We start from the raw sequence: 25,262 nt of genomic DNA on the forward strand, positions 1-25,262 counted from the left end.
CGTGAGAGTAATATGCTGAGGCTGTGTCCATCATACCGTTTAATAATCAATGACTGGCATTCATTCTTGCACCATGCGATCAATTATCAGTTCTAAACATATATGTTTAGATCTATTTTCACTTGCGCACATGATACACGAAGCACGTTTTTGGAGCCAATAAACCAGAGGAGCGCGTATTAATCTTGCTGTAGAATTCATTGCCGCCTGCAGGTCAAACGAACGAATAAAATGAACTAGTCGCTCTGAAGAAACGAATCATGACTCGAGTCAGTAAAGAGTCTTTCAAAAAGAACGAATCGTTCGCAAACTGCACATCCCGAACACGTGTGCGACCGGAGCTACCGCCAGACAGGGCAGGAGCCTGATAACATTAAAGGTCGAGGAATAAAAAGGGCATTTCGGTTTATTTTCAACTGTTGTGAATGCATTACATGTCATTTTTACAGACTTGACTTTAACAAGGCACGCGGGGGACAGCGCGCATGGTCGCACCACGCCACAGCTGACTGACAGATCGCCAATCGGAACTAGGAGTGAAACGAAGAAAGTTCTCGGTCTCGTGGGTCGTTGTATGTTTAGCACCAAAGTGACTGATCAAACACTAAATAGATTGTGTATCATGGCTGACTACTTGATCAGTGGACAGACTGGTTACGTGCCCGATGATGGACTGAGCGGGCAGCAACTCTTCAACTGCGGGGACGGCCTTACGTACAAGTAATTATTGGGATTTGGCAGTCGCATTTTTTAAAAACAGTCTATGGTCGCATGGCTCCTTGATTAAATCCAATTTCTCTGACAGGTATTTGTAGTTGGCTAATAACCAGAGCAAGCCCTATATTAAGTCTTAAACACATGACATTATTATTTGCTCATGCAGGGGCTTTGAGTCATTGCAGTACACGCAGTAAATTAATTATTTCTACATGGGTCTGCCGACTTAGGTTTCCCGGCTCAACTCGTGCTTTCAAGTGACATCGAGTTGCGTAACAATTTGACTTTGGGGACTGATGAAAATCTACCAACATAATGAAGTAGCTAGCTGGGTATTTGATTAGGTTCTGGATAAGCCTGGCTATTCAGTTATTCATGATTTGGACGTTCCTCTATTGTAGTACACTACATGACCAAAAGTATGTGGACACCTGTTTGTTGAACATCTCATTCCAAAATCATGGGAAATAATATGGAGTTGGGCCCCTTTTCCTGATATAACAGCCTCCACTCTTCTGGGAAGGCTTTCTACTAGATGTTGGAACATTGCTGCGGGGACTTGCTTCCATTCAGCCACGAGCATTAGTGAGATCGGGCACTGATTTTAGGCGTTTAGGCCTGGCTCGCAGTCGGCGTTCCAATTCATCCCAAACGTGATCGATGGGTTGAGGTCAGGGCTCTGCAGGCCAGTCAAGTTCTTCTACACCGATCTCGACAAACCATTTCTGTATGGACCTTGCTTTGTGCTTGGGGGCATTGTCATACTGTAACAGGAAATGGCCTTCCCCAAACTTTTGCCACAAAGTTGGAAGCACAGAATCGTCTAGAATGTCATTGTATTCTGTAGCGTTAAGATTTCCCTTCATCGAACTAAGGGGCCTAGTCTGAACTATGAAAAACAGCTCCAGACCATTATTCCTCATTATAGTTGGCAATATGCATTGGTACCATATAGTGTTCTCATGGCATCTGTCAAATCCACATTTGTCCATTGGACTGCCAGATGGTAAAGCATGATTCATCACTCCAAAGAAAGTATTTCAACTGCTTCCAGAGGTAATTTGGAACTCGGTAGTGAGTGTTGCAACCAAGGACAGGTGATTTTTTTAATATATGTTTTTTTACAGGCTTCAGGACTGAGCGTTTCCGTTCTGTGAGCTTGTGTAGTCTACCACTTCGTGGCTGAGCCGTTGTTGCTCCTAGACGTTTCCACTTCACGATAACAGTTGACCGGGGCATCTCTAACAGGGCAGAAATTTGACAAACTGACTTGTTGGAAAGGTGGCATCCTATGACAGTGCCATTTTGAAAGCATTTATGGCATTACATCACCCTTATTGAGGGTGTCTGGGACATGTTTCTCCATTCTGTTTATTAATCAGCCTACTTTCAGTGTCTGACACACAAGACAATAACTATTTTGTGGTCAGATACGTTAGCTTTGTTTCCAGCAGTTGAATTTGGAAATTCCATGAAGGCGTGACATGCCTTGTGTGACGATGTTTGACAAGAATGTAATTATGACACCCTGGAGGTACCATCATGTCAAGATATTAGCAAAAAGGTCTGGTTGTATTGGAATGCCACAAACAATAAGTAGTTGTTAGGTAGAAATGTAGCCTATTTTGCAGTCAGTCAGCCACTGTCTGCTACAGTGCCTTATCTCTTGTCTGCTCTTTCAGTGAAGTTACCACCACATCTCATTCTGCTAATTCCTTGCTTTAATATAGGCTTAATCTCCTCCTAGAAGCATGGGTCACACATTGACTATTTAGGTGTTTATAGTACCAGTATACACCAAAATGAAGATGCAAGTGGAACAGCATGCTTTAAAACTCAACTAGTTAGTACAAGACACACAGTACGCTTGGAAACCTCTCAGGACCTTTAGGAATGTGTTGACCATCAGCACTAATGTGTAATAACACAGGACTCTGTTGCCTGCTCATCACATGCATGCACACCACGTATCATACACCCAACTTCTCAGAAAAATTATCCACTTGAAGTTCCAGATATCTCAGATGATCAAATACTGAGCTTGCAGTACCACTCAAGTGGTACCATTTTTTTACGGGCACTGTGTCAATGAAAAAAAATTGCATATGAATATGACTGAGGATGGAAATGAACCTTTGGCCTCCCCTTGTGTGATTTCAAAACACCTTGCAGTACATTATGTGTGAAATTGCACACGTGTGTGTGAATGTCATTGATCGATTGTATACAGCATGTACCCTGCTCTCTCACCCCTTCTCTTTCACTCACTCACAGTGACTTCCTGATTCTTCCAGGGTATATTGACTTCGCATCGGAACAGGTGGTGAGTAGAACCCTTGTTCTTCAAGACAATAGGGCTTCTGTCCCTCCATGACCAGGGTCGAATTCATTAGTGCACACTAGCAAAACAATTTGCAACAGAAACCAAAGACAAGCATTTCTTATTGGACAATTTTCAGGTAGTCCCTGCCTGTTTCAATCCGTTTTCTTCTGTTTGGCGCCTGTAAATACAACCCAGGGTTTCATTTAGGACGGAAGAACTTCCCATTGTAACCTTGATTTGTAGTTTGTTACTACAATAAGTGTTTGTTACAGGTATTCACTTGTAGAAACTGGTTTGTTTCCTCTGCAGGATTTGACTTCAGCCCTGACAAAACAGATCACCATGAAAACGCCTTTTGTATCCTCCCCTATGGACACAGTCACAGAGTCAGCGCTGGCAATTGCCATGGCAGTAAGTCTGGTTTAAACACACACACTTTGGCATAGCAATGTAATTGAAGATTTTAGTTAAAAGTAGACTCTGCAATTCACAAAGTAAACAGCCGTATCGGGTCAACTTACGTAAAAACTAAGAGCTTCAAACGTGAGGCTAATCTTCTTCGCACTTGTTGTCACGCAACTACCAAAGAGGCAAGAAGGAATTCAAGAACGATCATCACATAATTGGCATACATATTACTCTTACAGAATTTCCACGTGGTTGAGGATATAGGAGATCTAATCAAAGCCTACTAGCTGATAAAATGTTTATAACTAGGACAGAAGGATTTATAACTGACTTTTTCCAACATAACAACATAGGTACAGCAGATCCCCTTATTGTATGATACACTTTTAAATGTGCCTTTTTAGAGGCCATGCAATTCAGTACTCATCTATAAAACAAAGGCAATTTAGGTAATAAAAGTCCATATTAACAAAGTAAATTGAAGGACTAACAGTACCGATAGAAATAAAAAACTGTACCATAGAGGCACAGAATAAGTTAGAGGAAAAACAAAAAGAAATGGAGGAACTTATTCAAGAGAGATCCAGTGTAATATACTATAAAAATAAAGGGAACTGGATGGAATATGGGGAAAAATGTGCCAAATTCTTTTTCAATCTTCAACATAGAAATGCTTGTCGTGGAAATTTCCTTTATTACCAAATCATGAGAGCAAACCCCACACAAGTCAGAGTGATATCATAAAGTCCATAGCCCTGTGACTCAGATCAATTCAGGGTCTATAAATGAATTCTCTGAGAGCGCTTACAAAACAGTTCTTAGTATCATAAATTCATTAAAAATCCTACAATGTGATTTTCTGGATTTTTTTTCTAATTTTGTCTGTCATAGTTGAAGTGTACCTATGATGAAAATTACAGGCCTCTCATCTTTTTAAGTGGGAGAACTTGCACAATTGGTGGCTGACTAAATACTTTTTTGCCCCACTGTATGTATGAATGTTTATGTATGTATATGTGTGAAAATATATGGGTATGTATGTACAGTTGAAGTCAGAAGTTTACATACCCTTAGGTTGGAGTCATTAAAACTCATTTTTCAACCACTCCACACATTTCTTGTTAACAAACTATAGTGTTGGCAAGTTGGTTAGGACATCTACTTTGTGCATGACACAATACATTTTTCCAACAATTGTTTACAGACTATTATTACTACTATTATTAGATTATTTCACTTATAATTTACTGCATCACAATTCCTGTAGGTCAGAAGTTTACATACAATAAGTTGACTGTGCCTTTAAACAGCTTGGAAAATTCCAGAAAATGATGTCATGGCTTTAGAAGCTTCTGATAGGCTAATTGACATAATTTGAGTCAAGTGGAGGTGTACCTGTGGATGTATTTCAAGGCCTACCTTCAAACTCAGTGCTTCTTTGCTTGACATCATGGGAAAATTAAAAGAAATCAGCCAAGACCTCAGAAAAAACATTGTAGACCTCCACAAGTCTGGTTCATCCTTGGGAGCAATTTCCAAACGCCTGAAGGTACCACGCGTACTATTGTTTGTACAGATAAGTATAAACACCATGGGACCATGCAGCCGTCATACCGCTCAGGAAGGAGACGCGTACTGTCTCCTAGAGATGAACGTACTTTGGTGCGAAAAGTGCAAATCAATCCCAGAACAACAGCAAAGGACCTTGTGATGATGCTGGAGGAAACCGGTACAAAAGTATCTATATCCACAGTAAAACAAGTTTTATATCGACATTACCTGAAAGGCCGCCCAGCAAGGAAGATGCCACTGCTCCCAAACCACCATAAAAAGCCAGACTACGGTTTGCAACTACACATGGGGACAAAGATTGTACTTTTTGGAGTAATGTCCTCTGGTCTGATGAAACAAAAATAGAACTGTTTGGTCATAATGACCATTGTTATGTTTGGAAAAGGGGGGATGCTTTTAAGCTGAAGAACACCATCCCAACCGTGAAGCACAGGGGTGGCAGCATCATGTTGTGTGGGTGCTTTGCTACAGGAGGGACTGGTACACTTCACAAAATAGATGGCATCATGAGGAGGACAATTATGTGAATATATTGAAGCAACATCTCAAGACATCAGTCAGGAAGTTAAAGCTTGGTCGCAAATGGGTCTTCCAAATGGACAATGACCCCAAGCATACTTATAAAGTTGTGGCAAAATGGCTTAAAGACAAAGTCAAGGTATTGGAGTGGCCATCACAAAGCCCTGACCTCAATCCTATAGAAAATTTGTGGGCAGAACTGAAAAGGTGTGTGCGAGCAAGGAGGCCTACAAACCTGACTCAGTTACAACAGCTCTGTCATGGAGGAATGGACCAAAATTCACCCAACGTATTGTGGGATGCTTGTGGAAGGTTGCACAAAACGTTTGACTCAAGTTACACAATTTAAAGGCAATGCTACCAAATACTAATCAAGCGTATGTAAACTTCTGACCCACTGGGAATGTGATGAAATAATTAAAAGCTGAAATGGGCATGCTGTCCGGTCCTCTGGCAGTCTCTATGGGGGTGCCACAGGGTTCAATTCTCGGGCTGACTCTTTTCTCTGTATACATCAATGATGTTGCTCTTGCTGCGGGCGATTCCCTGATCCACCTCTACGCAGACGACACCATTCTATATACTTTCGGCCCGTCATTGGACACTGTGCTATCTAACCTCCAAACAAGCTTCAATGCCATACAACACTCCTTCCGTGGCCTCCGACTGCTCTTAAACGCTAGTAAAACCAAATGCATGCTTTTCAACCGATCGCTGCCTGCACCCGCATGCCCGCCTAGCATCACCACCCTGGATGGTTCCGACCTAGAATATGTGGACATCTATAAGTACCTAGGTGTCTGGCTAGACTGCAAACTCTCCTTCCAGACTCATATCAAACATCTCCAATCGAAAATCAAATCAAGAGTCGGCTTTCTATTCCGCAACAAAGCCTCCTTCACTCACGCCGCCAAGCTTACCCTAGTAAAACTGACTATCCTACCGATCCTCGACTTCGGCGACGTCATCTACAAAATGGCTTCCAACACTCTACTCAGCAAACTGGATGCAGTCTATCACAGTGCCATCCGTTTTGTCACTAAAGCACCTTATACCACCCACCACTGCGACTTGTATGCTCTAGTCGGCTGGCCCTCGCTACATATTCGTCGCCAGACCCACTGGCTCCAGGTCATCTACAAGTCCATGCTAGGTAAAGCTCCGCCTTATCTTAGCTCACTGGTCACGATGGCAACACCCACCCGTAGCACGCGCTCCAGCAGGTGTATCTCACTGATCATCCCTAAAGCCAACACCTCATTTGGCCGCCTTTCGTTCCAGTACTCTGCTGCCTGTGACTGGAACGAATTGCAAAAATCGCTGAAGTTGGAGACTTTTATCTCCCTCACCAACTTCAAACATCAGCTATCTGAGCAGCTAACCGATCGCTGCAGCTGTACATAGTCTATTGGTAAATAGCCCACCCATTTTCACCTACCTCATCCCCATACTGTTTTTATTTATTGACTTTTCTGCTCTTTTGCACACCAATATCTCTACCTGTACATGACCATCTGATCATTTATCACTCCAGTGTTAATCTGCAAAATTGTAATTATTCGCCTACCTCATGCCTTTTGCACACAATGTATATAGACTCCCCCTTTGTTTTCTACTTTGTTTTCTACTGTGTTATTAACTTGTTAATTGTTTACTCCATGTGTAACTCTGTGTTGTCTGCTCATACTGCTATGCTTTATCTTGGCCAGGTCCCAGTTGCAAATGAGAACTTGTTCTCAACTAGCCTGGTTAAATAAAGGTGAAATAAAAAAATAAAAATACAAAATAAATCTCTCTCTCTTATTATTCTGACATTTCACATTCTTAAAATAAAGTGGTGACCCTAACTGACCAAAAATTGGGATTTTTTTACTTGGATTAAATGTCAGGAATTGTGAAAAACTGAGTTTAAATGTATTTGTCTAAGGTGTATGTAAACTTCGACTTCTGTATGGATGTATATGGATATATATTTTTACCCCCAAAATATATGGGGGATTGGAAATGATGCAGACAATTACATTGATGCAAGCAACAATCTTTCCGCAATATTAAGCCCCATTTTTTTAATTATTTTTTTTATAAAAAGGAATTAAAAACCGCTTTGTTGTGAATGACCAATCACATGAGACCACAAGCCACAACCCTATAGAACCTCTGATGTAAATATTATCAGCTATTGGAAAACAACCTATACTTTCTCCCAGGCCAGGCAGGGTAACTTGAAGTGACTACAACAGCTGCACATATCTGTTTCACTTAAAATAGTAACCTAAGATAGTTGTGAACCCCCCCCCCCCCCCCCCCCCAGAGGCAAATGTCAGAGGAAACATCACAATCTTCATCGTAAAACAAAGGCCAGAATTTCCTCGAGTCTTGGAACAGTTTGTTCTGGATAAATCCTTACAGGCAACTTCAGTTCGGGTTAATGTCTGAGGACACACGTTCTCTCTCTCTCACACACACATTCTTACACGTGTGCACACACACATCAAAATATGATGTTCCTTCTTTCAGCTCACAGGAGGAATAGGCTTCATCCACCACAACTGCACTCCAGAGTTCCAGGCCAACGAGGTCCGCAAGGTCAAGGTAATGACCCCTATGCCATGCTCTCTCTTTTTCACTCCCATCTCCTTTCATCTTTGTTTTCTGTTACATGTGTGTGTCTGTATGTTTGTCTCTGTTACTCATCCTATCGTCTGCTCTCTCGGTTTGATCTTCCTGCCAACCTAGTTGCTAGCGTTTCACTGTAGTGTTCCCGCCAGGCAATCTTTTTCTTTATATTCTCATGCTCTGTCTGGCTTGCTTTTTCAATACCCTGTAGGTTTGCAGAGTGTAATAGATATCCTTACCCTCTCGCTCCTCTCCCTGTTCACTTTTTTCCTCTTCCCTCAATTTATATTATCCTTCCTGCTACCTCATTCCTCTCTCTCCACCTCCATGCCCTCCCTCTTTTCCCCCTCATCTCCCTCCTTCTCCTGCCTGCCTCCTTCCCTCTCCCAGCGGTACGAGCAGGGTTTCATCACAGACCCGGTAGTGATGAGTCCTACAGACCGTGTGGCTGACGTGTTCCAGGCCAAGGCACGCCACGGCTTCTGCGGCATCCCCATCACAGACAACGGCCACATGGGGGGCCACCTCGTTGGCATCATCTCCTCGCGTGACATTGACTTCCTGAAGGAGGAGGAGCACATCCTGCCTCTCAGTGAGGTGGGTGTGGCTTAACACATCATGGTTGAATGTTATTCGGTCTTCGAGTTAGTATTTTTAAATCGGTGTATATGCATTTAGTTTACTTCCCTACCACTCTAACTGCCGTCCAAAGGTAAATGCTCATCTTCCTTTGTTTTCTCCTTTCCTTCCCCGCTACAGGTGATGACAAAGCTGGAGGACCTTGTCATTGCTCCAGCTGGAGTGACACTGAAAGAGGCCAATGAGATTCTGCAGAGGAGTAAGAAAGGTGAGGAGGCGGGACCTGAGAAAAGGGAAGGACAGTCCTATACATGTCAAATTTATGTGCCTCGTGATTAGATTTCCCCATTCTAAATGGTGTCCATCTCTGTGTAGGTAAGCTGCCCATAGTGAATGAGGAGGGCTGCCTGGTGTCCATCATCGCCAGGACAGATCTGAAGAAGAACAGGGACTTTCCCCTGGCCGCTAAAGACTCCCGCAAACAGTTGCTGTGTGGGGCAGCCATCGGCACGCACAACGATGACAAGTACAGACTGGACCTGCTGGTGCAGAGCGGAGTAGACGTGGTCGTACTGGTGGGTCACTGGTTCTCCTACCCCGTCTCTTTGTTCTTCTCATATAGATACTTTCTCGTATTCAATCTGTTCTTTAATGTTGCTCTCGTTCTTTAAGGACTCCTCTCAAGGGAACTCGATCTTCCAAATCGACATGATTAAGTACATCAAAGAGAAATACCCACAGCTTCAGGTCATTGGAGGCAATGGTGAGTGTTGGGACACACACACACAGAAATGCTGCATTCTCAGAGTTGCCCTCATTTAATGGTTCCACCATGTACCACCCTTGACATTGTTGGTCTGTCTCCCCCTGCTTGTCTCAGTGGTAACTGCAGCCCAGGCCAAGAACCTGATCGATGCCGGGGTGGACGGCCTGCGCGTGGGCATGGGAAGTGGCTCCATCTGTATCACACAGGAAGGTAAGTCCCACCAATGGCCTTCCTAGCTCCCCTCCCTTACATCCACCCACAGCTCTAACCCAATCGGGAGTCTCCAATCTGACCACCTTCCCACTAACGACTGAAATCGCCCCATAGCCAAGTGTAGAAGTCTGTACAAAGAGTCCCATCCATAAGTGTTTGTCCTAGTTTTTTTTTCTCTCTGTGTCTCTACTGGCTGTAGAGAATGCTGAATGGTTTTTCAGAATCAAATTGTGCTGCCATGCTTCATTCTAATACATGCAATTAAACAGAATAAGAGCACCTGCTGAATGAATGCAACATATGCAACATCCTCAAACCACTTCAGAGCAAAACGTTGAAAACGGACAAACAATCGATTTTCAAGGGGCAGGTCCTCAGAAAGCACGCACAACTTTCTTCTTGTTCATCGTTCCTACCCTCTCTTTTATGTTTCTCTGTCTCATCCTCCCCTTCTCTCTCCATCATGCTATTCTCTCCATCTTTCATGATCTGTTTTGGGTTTCTTATTTTCTATCTATCGCTTCTTTCTTTCTCTCTGTATCCCTCTCTTTCTCATCACCTTTGTTTCATTGTGTGGACCTCTCCTCTCTTTTCTCCTCTCTTCTCTTGGTTTCACACTGCCTGTAATGTATGTCTCTAGCGCCTCTCAGTGTTCCTCCTGGTATAAAGCTCCACAGCCCCAAAACCCCAACTACTGTTACGGGATACTGCAGTAAGTCCCCCACCCCCCTACGCAGGGCTCTCTCTCATTGGCTCTACTACCACACTGTGCCCGCCCACCCGCCTTCACAGCCTCTCTGCATTGGTTGCTAACGGCTCTGCATCAGTACAAGTAGTATTCAAAGCTGGCCTTGGGTTTTTGGATGGTTGTCCTTTTGTCCTTGACTAATCTGTCAATCACAGTGTGTAACATCACACCTATCTTGTCTCGACATGCCCTCATTACGACACATGCGCTACGTTTCTGATGCATATGATGAAGTATGTTTTAGTAGTGGACTTGAGATGCATCCTTAAATGCAGTGCACAGGCATGCGATGGACAGTCTGTCATGATGGTGTCTGTCAGTTAGGCCATTCACCTTCCCTCATCTGAAACAAGTTGTAACTTCTTTAGCAATATCAATAGGCCTACTACAGATGAAAGAGATTTTCATCATTCTGCATCTGTCAATTTACTGTAAAAGGTCGTTGTCCCTGTTAAGAAAAAAAGAGTATTTTTTCCACCATGAGTTGTATTTAACTGCATTTACCCTGTTGGTTGTACACCAACCTATGACCAAGTATAGGGGTTGGGAGGGAGCCCTTAGCGCCGAATTAAACTGGCTGTTGTAAACGCATTAAATTAATTGACCTATGTCATTGTTTCTAACACCTCATTTACATATGTCATTGACTTAACATATGATTTACAATGTGTTCGATCATAATATCATTATTTTAAGAGTGGAAAAATATGCACGACTGCAAAAACGTTCTGGTAGTGCAAGTCTGGATATTGAGTATTTTTTTAGGTAATTATTTCATATATTAAATACCTGTAACAGTTAGGCTGTTCCAAAGCTCATGCATAATAATCACAGAAAAAGAAGTGGACATGAATCTAAAATAATATTTTCCACTTTATCGACTTCTTTGATGTTGGCTTCTGACATTCTAATGAACTCATTTTAGAGTTCATCAAACATTTCTCTGAAACTGACTGCTCACAACAGGATTCATTGAAACTGTTACACAACACGTTTAATTATAGCAATCTACTTCTCAAATGTAGTGTTGGACAAAGCCTGCATACGAAACAAACTCCACTCAAAACACCTAAGACTTACTCGCTTTCTTTTCTCTTTTCTCTTTATGAATGTTATTTTTCCAAATAAACATCAACTTTGTATACTGTAATATAGTGTGCGGTTGGTCTATGTTTGCAAATTGGAAATCCTGTCATGCCCCATCATCATGCCCCACCATCAGTTTGATAATGATTTGATTTATCAGGTAAACACATGATAAAATAGCATTCATTAAAATATAGCCCACTTAAGCAAGCCAAAACCATGTTTAATCTACAGCAAATCAACAAAAATATGAATTAATGCTGACTTAACTTCATAAACCAGGAAATGACATCAAATACATTCCAGGACAGACTGTCTGCTGTGTGTGAGAATCACTAGTCTGTCTCTGATAGGTGGCCTACAGCAGGGGCTCCCAAACTTGGTCCTGGGGTCCCCTGGGTGCATGTTTTAGTTTTATGCCCTAGCACTACACAGCTGATTCAAATGACCATCTCATTAAGCTTTGATGATTTTAATCAGCTGTGTAGTGCTAGGGCAAAAACCAAACCGTGGGCCCCAGGACTGAGTTTGGGAAATCCTGGTCTACATGTGCAGGCTTGGCTGGATATTCAACTTGTGTTCTTTGTCCTCGTTCCCCTGTTTTCTCAGTGTTGGCATGCGGGCGTCCCCAGGCCACCGCCGTGTACAAGGTGTCGGAGTACGCCCGTCGATTCGGGGTGCCAGTCGTTGCCGACGGGGGCATTCAGACCGTGGGGCACATTGCCAAAGCCCTGGCACTGGGGGCATCTACAGGTGAGTCCTTTCAAACTCAACTCTGGACCTTGAAGCCAATTCCACTGCTTGTTTTCATTGTTCCCCTTTAATCAGGGACTGATTTAGACCTGGTATTCAACTCTTACCCTACGAGGTAGGAGCTTGCTGGTTTTCTGTTCTACCTGATAATTAATTGCACCTGCCTGGTGTCCCACGTCTAAATCAGTCCCTGATTTAAAGGGGAACAATGAAAACAAGAAGTGGAATTGGCTTCAAGGTCCAGAGTTGAGTTGAGGGGTCTAAAAGTACACACTCAGAGAAAGGCTTTTACAAAAGACACACCACAAGCATATACACATTCCATTAGCAGTGGATGAAGTGCTAACACTCACATTATCTAATGGTTATCTCCCCTCGGTCTCTCCAGTGATGATGGGCTCACTCCTGGCTGCCACCACTGAGGCTCCAGGTGAATACTTCTTCTCTGATGGCATCAGGCTGAAGAAGTACAGAGGCATGGGCTCACTGGATGCCATGGACAAGAACCTGGGCTCCCAGACCAGATACTTCAGGTACTGAGGCGCAGTAATACTAATATAATAATTTGCCAATCGTTTCATTCTGAACAGAACCATCATTTGTTCATTCCAACCAGAAAAATATAGTTCTGAACCGGTTCGAACCAAAAAAAAGTAACTGTTTATGAAGCTCTGGGTTGTTATGACATGCTGAATTAGGCCCACAGAATTATACCTACGGAGGAGCGGAATCTATGAAGGAACTTTGAATGTCTTTGAACTTCAGAGAGTTGGCTTAACTAACGTTGGACCAGAGCTAGCTCTTGACCATGACTCTCAGTCCCATTACATTACGCATAATGCCGCCTAGAGTTTGCGAGCTAGACCAAAACTAGCTTGTGACGTCAATATCTACTGTAGACTATGCTTCTGAGGGAGGAGGACGGGCAGGTAGCCTGCACACACACACTGGCAAAGATGTTCAGCTGGCAGGCAGGCCGACACTGGAATTTGAGTGACAAAGTGAGGGTTTTGCATAGGCGCTTTGTTGCGTTTTTTGTGTTTTTTTGGTGGGAATGGGAAAAAATGCCCGGAACATAAAATAAGGGTTCCCATGCTTTTAAAATAACGGTTCAGTTCCGGAACAGTATAGATCACTTTCGTTCTTGCTTCTGTTCCTCAATTTTTTTTTGTTATTTTACAGTTTCCAGTTCTGTTCCTTGAACCGGTTCCAACACCTGATACTAATACACATTTATTGTCTCCAGGGTTGTATTCATTAGGCACAAAGTGAAATAAAAGACACTACCTGAACGCTTGTTTTTGTTTCCCGTTGCAAAACGTTTTGCTACAGTGTGCAATAATCAATGAATACGACACAGGGGTAACTGGCTTTGAAGCAAGCAGTCAATCAAGACAAACAACATATATACAGTGCCTTTCAGAAACTCTTCACACCCCTTGACTTTTTCCACATTTTGTTGTGTTACAGCCTGAATTTAAAATAGATAACATTGAGTTTTTTTGGTCACTGGCCTACACACAATTTTTTTAAGCTGAAATGTCTTGAGTCAATACGTATTCAACCTCTGTTATGGCAATCCTAAATAAGTTCAGGAGTAAAAATGTGCTTAACAAGTCACATAATCATTTGCATGGACTCACTATGCAATGATAGTGTTTAACATGATTTTTTAAATTACTACCTCATCTCTGTACCCCACACATACAATTATCTGTAAGGTCCCTCAGTCAAGCAGTGAATTTCAAACACAGATTCAACAACAAAGACCAGGGAAGTTTTCCAATGCCCCGCAAAGAAGGGCACCCATTGGTAGATAAAAACAAAAACAGACATTGAATATCCCTTTGATCATGGTGAAAAAGTGGCACTAATACTGCAAAAAAATGTGGCAAATCAATTACCTTTTTGTCCTGAATACAAAGTGTTATGTTTGGGGCAAATCCAATACATCACTGAGTGCCACACTCCATATTTTCAAGCATAGTGGTGTCTGCATCATGTCATGGGTATGCTTGTAATCGTTAAGGACTGGGGCAATTTTTGGGCAAAAAAAATAAACGCAATGGAGCTTAGCACAGGCAAAATCATAGAGGAAAAACCTGGTTGTCTGCTTTCCAACAGACACTGGGAGATTCATTCACATTTCATCAGGACAAAGGAGATGCAAATGAGATCTCTCCTTTAAGACAAAGAAGATGATTGTGGACAACCAAGCACGCCCTCATTGTCATCGACGGGGTTGTAGTGGGGCAGGTTGAGAGCTTCAAGTTTCTTGGTGTCCACATCACCAACAAACTAACATGGTCCAAACACACCAAGACAGTCGTGAAGAGAGCACGACAAAACCTATTCCCCCTCAGGAGACTGAAAAGATTTGGCATGGGTCCTGAGATCCTCAAAAGGTTCTACAGCTGCAACTGGTCGACCTCTGACCGCAAGGCACTACAGAGGGTAGTGCGTACGGCCCAGTACATCACTGGGGCAAAGCTTCCAGCCATCCAGGACCTCTACACCAGGCAGTCAAAGACCCCAGCCACCCCAGTCTTAGACTGTTCTCTTTGCTACCACATGGCAAGCGGTACCGGAGCGCCAAGTTTAGGACCAAAAGGCTTCTACCCCCAAGCCAAAAGAGTCCTGAACAGGTAATCAAATGGCTACCCAGACTATTTGCAGTGTGTGTCGTCGTCAGTCTGTTCACCCGTCTTTTACACTGCTTCTCTCTGTTTATTATCTTATCTATGCATAGTCACTTTAACTATACCTACATGTACATATTACCTCAATTAGCCCTACTAACCGGCGCCCCCGCACATTGACTCTGTACCAGTACCACCTGTATATAGCCTCACTACTGTTATTTTCACTGTCATTTGACTGTTTTTATTTTGTATTTCTTTACCTAATACCTATTTTTTTACTTAATTGCACTGTTGGTTATGGATTGGAAGTAACATTTCACTGTAAGGTCTACAGTTGTGGCCAAAAGTTTTGTGAATTACACATATTAATTTTCAGTATCTTTAGATATTTTTTCAGATGTTTCAGATGTTTTTCCATAGTCAGATGTTACTATGGAATACTGAAGTATAATTACAAGCGTCAAAGGCTTTTATTGACAATTATATGAAGTTGATGCAGAGTCAATATTTGCAGTGTTGACCCTTTTTTTTTCAAGACCTCTGCAATCCGCCCTGGCATGCTGTCAATTAACTTCTGGGCCACATCCTGACTGATGGCAGCCCATTCTTGCATAATCAATGCTTGGAGTTTGTCAGAATTTGGGGGTTTATGTTTGTCCACCTGCCTCTTGAGGATTGACCACAAGTTCTCAATGGGATTAAGGTCTGGGGAGTTTCCTGGCCATGGACCCAAAATATTGTTTTGGGATCAAATATTGTTTTATTCCCTGAGCCACTTACCACTTTTGCCTTATGGCAAGGTGCTCCATCATGCTGGAAAGGGCATTGTTTGTCACCAAACTGTTCCTGGATGGTTTGGAGAAGTTGCTCTTGGAGGATATGTTGGTACCATTCTTTATTCATGGCTGTGTTCTTACGAAAAATTGTGAGTGAGCCGACCCCCTTGGCTGCGAAGCAACCCCACACATTAATGGTCTCAGGATGCTTTACTGTTGGCATGACACAGGACTGACGGTAGCGCTCACCTTGTCTTTTCCGGATGCCCCAAACATTCGGAAAGGGGATTCATCAGAGGAAATGACTTTACCCCCGTCCTCAGCAGTTCAATCTCCCTGTACCTTTTGCAGAATATCAGTCTGTCCCTGATGTTTTTCCTGGAGAGAAGTGGCTTCTTTGCTGCCCTTCTTGACACCAGGCCATCCTCCAAAAGTCTTTGCCTCACTGTGCGTGCAGATGCACTCACACCTGCCTGCTGCCATTCCTGAGCAAGCTCTGTACTGGTGGTGCCCCGATCCCGCAGCTGAATCAACTTTAGGAGACGGTCCTGGTGATTGCTGGACTTTCTTTGGCGCCCTGAAGCCTTCTTCACAACAATTAAACTGCTCTCGAAGTTCTTGATGATCCGATAAATGGTTGATTTAGGTGCAATCTTACTGGCAGCAATATCCTTGCCTGTGAAGCCCTTTTTGTGCAAAACAATGATGACTGCACGTGTTTCCTTGCAGGTAACCATGATTGACAGAGGAAGAACAATGATTCCAAGCACCACCCTCCTTTTGAAGCTTCCAGTCTGTTATTTGAACTCAATCAGCATGACAGTGTGATCTCCAGCCATGTCCTCGTCAAATCAAAATCAAATGTATTTATATGGCCCTTCTTACATCAGCTGATATCAAAGTGCTGTACAGAAACCCAGCCTAAAACCCCAAACAGCAAGCAATGCAGGTGTAGAAGCATGGTGGCTAGGAAAAACTCCCTAGAAAGGCCAAAACCTAGAGGAACCAGGCTATGAGGGGTGGCCAGTCCTCTTTTGGCTGTGCAGGGTGGAGATTATAACAGAACATGGCCAAGATGTTCAAATGTTCATAAATGACCAGCATGGTCAAATAATAATAATCACAGTAGTTGTCGAGGGTGCAACAAGTCAGCACCTCAGGAGTAAATGTCAGTTGGCTTTTCACAGCCGATCATTGAGAGTATCTCTACCGCTCCTGCTGTCTCAAGAGTTGAAAACAGCAGGTCCGGTGAACAAGTCAGGGTTCCATAGCCGCAGGCAGAACAGTTGAAACTGGAGCAGCAGCACGGCCAGGTGGACTGGGGACAGCAAGGAGTCATCATGCCTGGACCATGCCATCATGAGGCATGGTCCTAGGGCTCAGGTCCTCCGAGGGAGAGAATTAGAGAGAGCATACTTAAATTCACACAGGACACCGGATAAGACAGGAGAAGTACTCCAGATATAGCAAACTGACCCTAGCCCCCCGACACAAGCTACTGCAGCATAAATACTGGAGGTTGAGACAGGAGGGGTCAGGAGACACTGTGGCCCCATCCGATGATACCCCCGGACAGGGCCAAACAGGAAGGATATAACCCCACCCACTTTGCCAAAGCACAGCCCCCACACCACGAGAGGGATATCTTCAACTACCAACTTACCATCCTGAGACCAGGCCGAGTTTAGCCCACAAAGATCTCCGCCACGGAACAACCCAAAGGGGGGCGCCAACCCAAACAGGAAGATCACATCAGTGACTCAACCCACTCAAGTGACGCACCCCTCCTAGGGACGGCATGAAAGAGCACCAGTAAGCCAGTGACTCAGCCCCTGTAATAGGGTTAGAGGCAGAGAATCCCAGTGGAAAGAGGGGAACCGGCCAGGCAGAGACAGCAAGGGCGGTTCGTTGCTCCAGAGCCTTTCCGTTCACCTTCACACTCCTGGGCCAGACTACACTCAATCATATGACCTACTGAAGAGATGAGTCTTCAGTAAAGGCTTAAAGGTTGAGACAGAGTCTGCGTCTCTCACATGGGTAGGCAGACCATTCCTTAAAAATAGAACTCTATAGGATAAAGCCCTGCCTCCAGCTGTTTGCTTAGAAATTCTAGGGACAATTAGGAGGCCTGCGTCTTGTGACCGTAGCGTATGTGTAGGTATGTACGGCAGGACCAAATCAGAGAGATAGGTAGGTGCAAGCCCATGTAATGCTTTGTAGGTTAGCAGTAAAATCTTGAAATCAGCCCTTGCCTTAACAGGAAGCCAGTGTAGGGAGGCTAGCACTGGAGTAATATGATCAAATTTTTTGGTTCTCGTCAAGATTCTAGCAGCCGTATTTAGCACTAACTGAAGTTTATTTAGTGCTTTATCCGGGTAGCCGGAAAGTAGAGCATTGCAGTAGTCTAACCTAGAAGTAACAAAAGCATGGATTAATTTTTCTGCATCATTTTTGGACAGAAAGTTTCAGATTTTTGCAGTGTTACGTAGATGGAAAAAAATCTGTCCTTGAAATAGTCTTTATGTTCGTCAAACGAGAGATCAGGGTCCAGAGTAACGCTGAGGTCCTTCACAGTTTTATTTGAGACGACTATACAACCATTAAGATTAATTGTCAGATTCAACAGAAGATCTCTTTGTTTCTTAGGACCTAGAACAAGCATCTCTGTTTTGTCCAAGTTTAAAAGTAGAAAGTTTGCAGCCATCCACTTCCTTATGTCTGAAACACAGGCTTCTAGCGAGGGAAATTTTGGGGCGTCACCATGTTTCATTGAAATGTACAGCTGTGTGTCATCCGCATAGCAGTGAAAGTTAACATAATGTTTTCGAATGACATCCCCAAGAGGTAAAATATATATAGTAAAAACAATAGTGGTCCTAAAACGGAACCTTGAGGAACACTGAAATTTACAGTTGATTTTTCAGAGGACAAACCATTCACAGAGACAAACTGATATCTTTCGGACAGATAAGATCTAAACCAGGCCAGAACTTGTCTGTGTAGACCAATTTGGGTTTCCAATCTCTCCAAAAGAATGTGGTGATCGATGGTATCAAAAGCAGCACTAAGGTCTAGGAGCACGAGGACAGATGCAGAGCCTCTGTCTGAGGCCATTAAAAGGTAATTTACCACCTTCACAAGTGCAGTCTCAGTGGTATGATGGGGTCTAAAACCAGACTGAAGCATTTTGTATACATTGTTTGTCTTCAGGAAGGCAGTGATTTGCAGCTTTTTCAAAAGTTTTAGAGAGGAATGGAAGATTCGATATAGGCCGATTTAGTTTTTTAAAATATTTTCTGGGTGAAGGTTTAGCTTTTTCAAATGACAAATGTTTTTAGGGGTGCAACTGCATCTAGGGTATTGTGCAAGGTTAAATTGATTTCCTCAGTTAGGTGGTTAACGGATTTTTGTCCTCTGACGTCCTTGGTAGGCAGAGGGAGTCTGGAAGGAATCTTTGGGTTGTCTGAGAATTTATAGCACGACGTTTGATGCTCCTTGGTTGGGGTCTGAGCAGGTTATCTGTTGCGATTGCAAACGTAATAAAATGGGGGTCCGATAGTCAACAACATTTATTCCATGGGACAAAACTAGGTCCAGAGTATGACTGTGGCAGTGAGTAGGTCCAGAGACATGTTGGACAAAACCCACTGAGTCGATGATGGCTCCGAAAGCCTTTTGGAGTGGGTCTGTGGAGTTTTCCATGTGAATATTATCTGCTATGACTACAAGGTCCGATAGGAATTCAGGGAACTCAGTGAGGAATGCTGTATATGGCCCAGGATGCCTGTAAACAGTAGCTATAAAAAGTGATTGTGCAGGCTGCATAGATTTCATGACTAGAAGCTCCAAAGACTAAACTTTTTTTTTTTTTTTTTTTTTGTAAATTGAAATTTGCTATTGTAAATGTTAGCAACACCTCCGCCTTTGCGGGATGCACGGGGATATGGTCACTAGTGTAACCAGGAGGTGAGGCCTCATTTAACACAGTAAATTCATCAGGTTAAAGCCATGTTTCAGTCAGGCCAATCACATTAAAATTATGATCAGTGATTAGTTAATTGACTATAACTGCCTTTGACGTGAGGGATCTAACATTTAGTAGCCCTATTTTGAGATGTGAGGTATCACGATCTCTTTCAATAATGGTAAGAATGGAGGAGGTCTTTATTCTAGTGAGATTGCTAAGGCAAACGCCGCCATGTTTAGTTTTGCCCAACCTAGGTCGAGGCACAGACACGGTCTCAATGGGGATAGCTGAGCTGACTACACTGACTGTGCTAGTGGCAGACTCCACTAAAATGGCAGGCTGGCTAACAACCTGCTGCCTGACCTGCACCCTATTTCATTGTGGAGCTAGGGGAGTTAGAGCCCTGTCTATGTTGGTAGATAAGATGAGAGCACCCCTCCAGCTAGGATGGAGTCCATCACTCCTCAGCAGGCCAGGCTTGGTGCTGTTTGTGGGTGAGTCCCAGAAAGAGGGCAAATTATCTACAAATTGTATCTTTTGGGAGGGGCAGAAAACAGTTTAACCAGCGATTGAGTTGTGAGACTCTGCTGTAGAGCTCATCACTCCCCCTAACTGGGAGGGGGCCAGAGACAATTACTCGATGCCGACACATCTTTTTAGCGGATTTACACGCTGAAGCTATGTTGCGCTTGGTGCCCTCTGACTGTTTCATCCTAACATCATTGGTGCCGACGTGGATAACAATATCTCTATACTCTACACTGGCCAGTTTTAGCTTTAGCCAGCACCATCTTCAGATTAACCTTAACGTCGGTAGCCCTGCTCCCTGGTAAACAGTGTATGAGCGCTGGATGATTCGTTTTAAGTCTAATACTGCGGGTAATGGAGTCTAGGGTTTTCAATTTGTCAGAGCTAATTGTGGGAGGCTTCGGCGTCTCAGACCCCGTGACAGGCGGAGTAGAGACAAGAGAAGGCTTAGCCTCTGACTCCGACTCGCTGCTTAATGGGAGAACCGGTTGAATGTTTGTCAGCTGAATGAGCGACACCGGTTGAGCATTCCTACAGCATTTCCCTCCAGAAGCCATGAGAAAGTTTTCCTGCTGCGGGGATAGTACGGGGGGATTTATACTAACGTTACTATCTGTACTTACTTGTGGCACAGACGCTGGTTCATCCTTTCCTACACTGAAATTACCCTTGCCTAACGATTGCGTCTGAAGCTGGGCTTGTAGCACAGCTATCCTCGCCATAAGGCGCTCGTTCTCCTGTATATTATGAGTACAGCGACTGCAATTAGAAGGCATCATGTTAATGTTAGTACTTAGCTTCGGCTGTTGGAAGTCCTGACGAATCATGTCCAGATAAAATGTCCGGAGTGAAAAAGTTGAATGAAAGAAAGTTGAGTGAGGGGAAAAACATAAACGGTAACTTAAAAAGTAAAAACCGTAAAGTTGTCAGGTAGCAAAGTAAGGTTGGCAACAAAACGCACAGCAGCACTCACACCTGTGATAACTAGAGAATCACTGACATGATGTCAGCTGGTCCTTTTGTGGCAGGGCTGAAATGCAGTGGAAATGTTTTGGGGGGATTCAGTTAATTTGCATGGCAAAGAGGGACTTTGCAATTCATTGCAATTCATCTGATCACTCTTCATAACATTCTGGAGTATATGCAAATTGCCATCATACAAACTGAGGCAGACTCTTTGAAAATTAATATTTGTGTCATTCTCAAAACTTTTGGCCATGACTGTACACCTGTTGTATTCGGCGCACGTGACACACTTTGATTTGACAATAACCTAAAATGCAATGCCAAATCTACACTGGAGTTGTTACCAAAAAGACAATGTTCCAGAGTGGCCTAGTTACAGTTTTTACATAAATCTACTTGCAATCTTTGGCAAGACCTGAAAATGGTTGTCTAGCAATGATTAACAACCAATTTAACAGAGCTTGAAGAAGTTTGAAAATAAAAATGGGAAAATATTGCACAATCCAGGTGTGGAAAGCTCTTAGACTTAGACCCAGAAAGACTGATGGTTGTAATCGTTGCCAAAGGTGCTTCTTCAAAGTATTGACTCAGGGCTGTGAATACTTATGTAAATGAGATATTTCTGTATTTTATTTTCAATACACATTTTTTCACTTTCATTATTGGGTATATTTAGAATTCAGGCTGTAACACAACAAAATGTGGAATAAGTCAAGGGGTATGGATACTTTCTGAAGGCACCGTAGCTTACCCGTCTCCTCCTCCCTCTCTCCAGTGAGTGTGACAAGACTAAGGTGGCCCAGGGTGTGTCGGGGGCAGTCCAGGACAAGGGCTCCATACATAAGTTTATTCCCTACCTGCTGGCTGGGATCCAGCACTCCTGTCAAGACATCGGATCCAAGAGCCTCACCCAGCTCAGGTACACATTTGAATGTAAATCAGAGTGAGCCTACTTTGATAACACCATCTGTTCGAAGGCTGTGTGTGTAAGTTCGGGGCTCTGTGTAACACTATTTGTCTTCCCCCTGCAGAGCCATGATGTATTCTGGGGATCTGAAGTTTGAGAAGAGGACGACATCGGCCCAGATGGAGGGAGAGGTCCACAGCCTGCACAGGTACTTACTGATGTGCTCTAGCTTGGCAGTGTTGGCTTGCCCATAGTGCAGTGCTGTCATAGAGGCTAACATTACAATATATTATCTTCTGAACATCTCAGTTCCACGTACCACATACAAGCCCCTAGATTTAGAATGGTTCCCCTTTCAAAACTAATCTCACTTCAACCTGCCTATATGTCTCTATAGTATCTGATCTCGGCCTGATGCAACATGTTGGTCATTTGTAATGTGATCCATTAATCTGTTAAACCTCTCTCTCTCACAGTTATGAGAAGCGCCTGTTCTAAGGAAGAGAACACAGTAGTGGGCTGCAGACTTGTGTTCCTCAAGCATACGCACATGCAAGCACAAACTACTACTTGCCAACCCCAAATCTGTCTGTGCCTTTGAGCAAGGCACTTAACACTAATTGCTCCAGGGTCGCCGTTGATAATTGCAGATCCTGGCCGTGACCCCACTCTCCTAGTGTATCTCAGGGAGTTGGGATATGCAAAAATGTTTCTAATTCACACATGCGTATTAATACACACGTGTACATGTGTGAAATAGGAAAAATATTAGCATCCACAATTATTACACACTCACACAAGTGCTGGGCGATTAGTTCTTTTTGAAGGTAGTTTCGGATCGATTATGAAAATCGGTTTAGATAATCTTTTTAAACATTAAATGCATTATGAAATAATGACATTAAAATGATTTTATAGCTTTTTAATGGAAATTCCAAAGCCAAAAATAGTGAACATTCAATTGCCAAACTAAAAATACTCCAATGGTCTCTTTCAGGTCCACATTCGGTTGACATCAAAAGAAAAACAGGAAATTACTATGAAATAATATTTCAGTTGTGTATATTACTTACTTTTTATTTGATTACTTCATTCCTTAAAAGTCATCATGTATTACTACTCCTATTTAGCTAACCGGACTAAGCATGCAGAGCTGTCTGATGTAATCATTTGACTAGTTATTCAAAGTACATGAGGCATACTTTCCCAAACGGTCTCTCTCTCATTGTTGTGCAGTAGCGGTATATGGGTAAAATCACTGGGGAAGCCAAGCCAGCCAGGGAAAGAAAATCCAAATTATAACCTAATATGTTGTGATAATTGCGTTGTTTGCTCTATAACCTGTTAGTTCACATGCCTTGACACCGTGATATATAGGCCTAAAGGCCAAGACAATAAGAAGACACAGTGGCATAATAAATTCAACCACACCTTTGTTTCGTCACAAAACCAGAGCAACATCTGTCCGGTGGAGTCCACAAAGCATATTGCATTTAACAAACAGTGTCACGGTTTTCTGTATGTGAAGGAGAGTCGGACCAAAATGCGGCGTGTAGATTACGATCCATGTTTATTGACTATAGCAACACGAATCTAAATACAAACAGTGCAAAATAATAAACGTAATGAAAACCGAAACAGCCTAAACTGGTGCAAACTAACACTAAGGACAGGAACAATCACCCACAAACACACAGTGAAACCCAGGCTACCTAAATATGGTTCCCAATCAGAGACAATGACGAACACCTGCCTCTGACTGAGAACCAAATCAGGCTGAACATAGAAATAGACACAAGACATGAAACATAGAATACCCACTCAGATCACACCCTGACCAATCAAAACATAGAAAATACAAAGTAAACTATGGTCAGGGCGTGACAGTACCCCCCCCCCAAGGTGCGGACTCCGGCCGCAAAACCTGAACCTATAGGGGAGGGTCTGGGTGGGCATCTGTCCGCGGTGGCGGCTCTGGCGCTGGACGTGGACCCCACTCCATGACAGTTTTAATCCCCCTCCTAAACGTCCCTAAATAGGTTACCCACCACAATGATAACATGGGACAGAGGGACAGCTCGGGACAGAGGTAACTCGGGACAGATGGGTAGCTCAGCACTGAGAGGAAGCTCAGCACTGAGAAGAAGCTCAGCACTGAGAAGAAGCCCAGGCAGGTAGTAGAAACTACCAGATCCTGGTCGACTAGCAGATCTGGGAGAATCTGGTCGACTGGCGGATCTGGGAGAATCTGGTCGACTGGCGGATCTGGGAGAATCTGGTCGACTGGCGGATCTGGGAGAATCTGGTCGACTGGCGGATCTGGGAGAATCTGGTCGACTGGCGGATCTGGGAGAATCTGGTCGACTGGCGGATCTGGGAGAGTCTGGTCGACTGGCGGATCTGGGAGAGTCTGGACGACTGGCGGATCTGAGAGAATCTGGTCGACTGGCGGATCTGGGAGAGTCTGGTCGACTGGCGGATCTGGGAGAGTCTGGACGACTGGCGGATCTGAGAGAGTCTGGACGACTGGCGGATCTGGAAGAGTCTGGTCGACTGGCGGATCTGGGAGAATCTGGTCGACTGGCGGATCTGGAAGAGTCTGGTCGACTGGCGGATCTGGAAAAGTCTGGTCGACTGGCAGATCTGGAAGAGTCTGGACGACTGGCAGATCTGGAAGAGTCTGGACGACTGGCAGATCTGGAAGAGTCTGGACGACTGGCAGATCTGGAAGAGTCTGGACGACTGGCGGATCTGGAAGAGTCTGGACGACTGGCGGATCTGGAAGAGTCTGGACGACTGGCGGATCTGGAAGAGTCTGGACGACTGGCGGATCTGGAAGAGTCTGGACGACTGGCGGATCTGGAAGAGTCTGGACGACTGGCGGATCTGGAAGAGTCTGGACGACTGGCGGATCTGGAAGAGTCTGGACGACTGGCGGATCTGGAAGAGTCTGGACGACTGGCGGATCTGGAAGAGTCTGGACGACTGGCGGATCTGGAAGAGTCTGGACGACTGGCGGATCTGGAAGAGTCTGGTCGACTGGCGGATCTGGAAGAGTCTGGTCGACTGGCGGATCTGGAAGAGTCTGGACGACTGGCGGATCTGGAAGAGTCTGGACGACTGGCGGATCTGGAAGAGTCTGGACGACTGGCGGATCTGGAAGAGTCTGGACGACT

The 25,262-nt window shown here is 43.9% G+C and overlaps 1 protein-coding gene across 3 annotated transcripts; it reads left to right on the forward strand.

Annotated features, from left to right (window-relative positions):
- Positions 1 to 272: 272 nt before the first annotated feature.
- On the forward strand, positions 273 to 23,540 carry LOC110492316 (inosine-5'-monophosphate dehydrogenase 2). 3 transcript variants are annotated; one of them, XM_021566529.2, is made up of 15 exons: positions 273 to 720; positions 2,992 to 3,040; positions 3,350 to 3,451; positions 8,057 to 8,131; positions 8,546 to 8,752; positions 8,915 to 9,002; positions 9,110 to 9,309; positions 9,407 to 9,497; positions 9,615 to 9,710; positions 10,354 to 10,425; positions 12,157 to 12,300; positions 12,689 to 12,833; positions 21,955 to 22,098; positions 22,211 to 22,294; positions 22,563 to 23,540. In XM_021566529.2, exons 1-15 carry the CDS (start codon positions 575 to 577, stop codon positions 22,582 to 22,584), a joined length of 1,665 nt encoding a protein of 554 aa, XP_021422204.1. In that variant the 5' UTR covers positions 273 to 574; the 3' UTR covers positions 22,585 to 23,540. The 3 variants fall into 3 exon arrangements, with proteins under 3 accessions (XP_021422204.1, XP_021422206.1, XP_021422205.1); XM_021566531.2 differs by having other exon boundaries at positions 3,012 to 3,040; XM_021566530.2 differs by lacking the exon at positions 10,354 to 10,425 and having other exon boundaries at positions 275 to 720; positions 22,563 to 23,539.
- Positions 23,541 to 25,262: the final 1,722 nt, after the last annotated feature.

The sequence above is a fragment of the Oncorhynchus mykiss genome, chromosome 16 (assembly GCF_013265735.2).
Source record: "Oncorhynchus mykiss isolate Arlee chromosome 16, USDA_OmykA_1.1, whole genome shotgun sequence".
In the NCBI taxonomy this organism is placed as follows: Eukaryota; Metazoa; Chordata; class Actinopteri; order Salmoniformes; family Salmonidae; genus Oncorhynchus; species Oncorhynchus mykiss.

What these genes read in the sequence shown, in the direction of transcription:
- LOC110492316 (XM_021566529.2), top strand. Translation starts at nt 575, where the DNA reads ATGTTTAGCACCAAAGTGACTGATCAAACACTAAATAGATTGTGTATC. An exon ending in ACTTCGCATCGGAACAGGTG is followed by an intron (nt 3,041 to 3,349) that starts GTGAGTAGAACC and finishes TTTCCTCTGCAG; the next exon opens with GATTTGACTTCAGCCCTGAC. An exon ending in GGCACTGGGGGCATCTACAG is followed by an intron (nt 12,301 to 12,688) that starts GTGAGTCCTTTC and finishes CGGTCTCTCCAG; the next exon opens with TGATGATGGGCTCACTCCTG.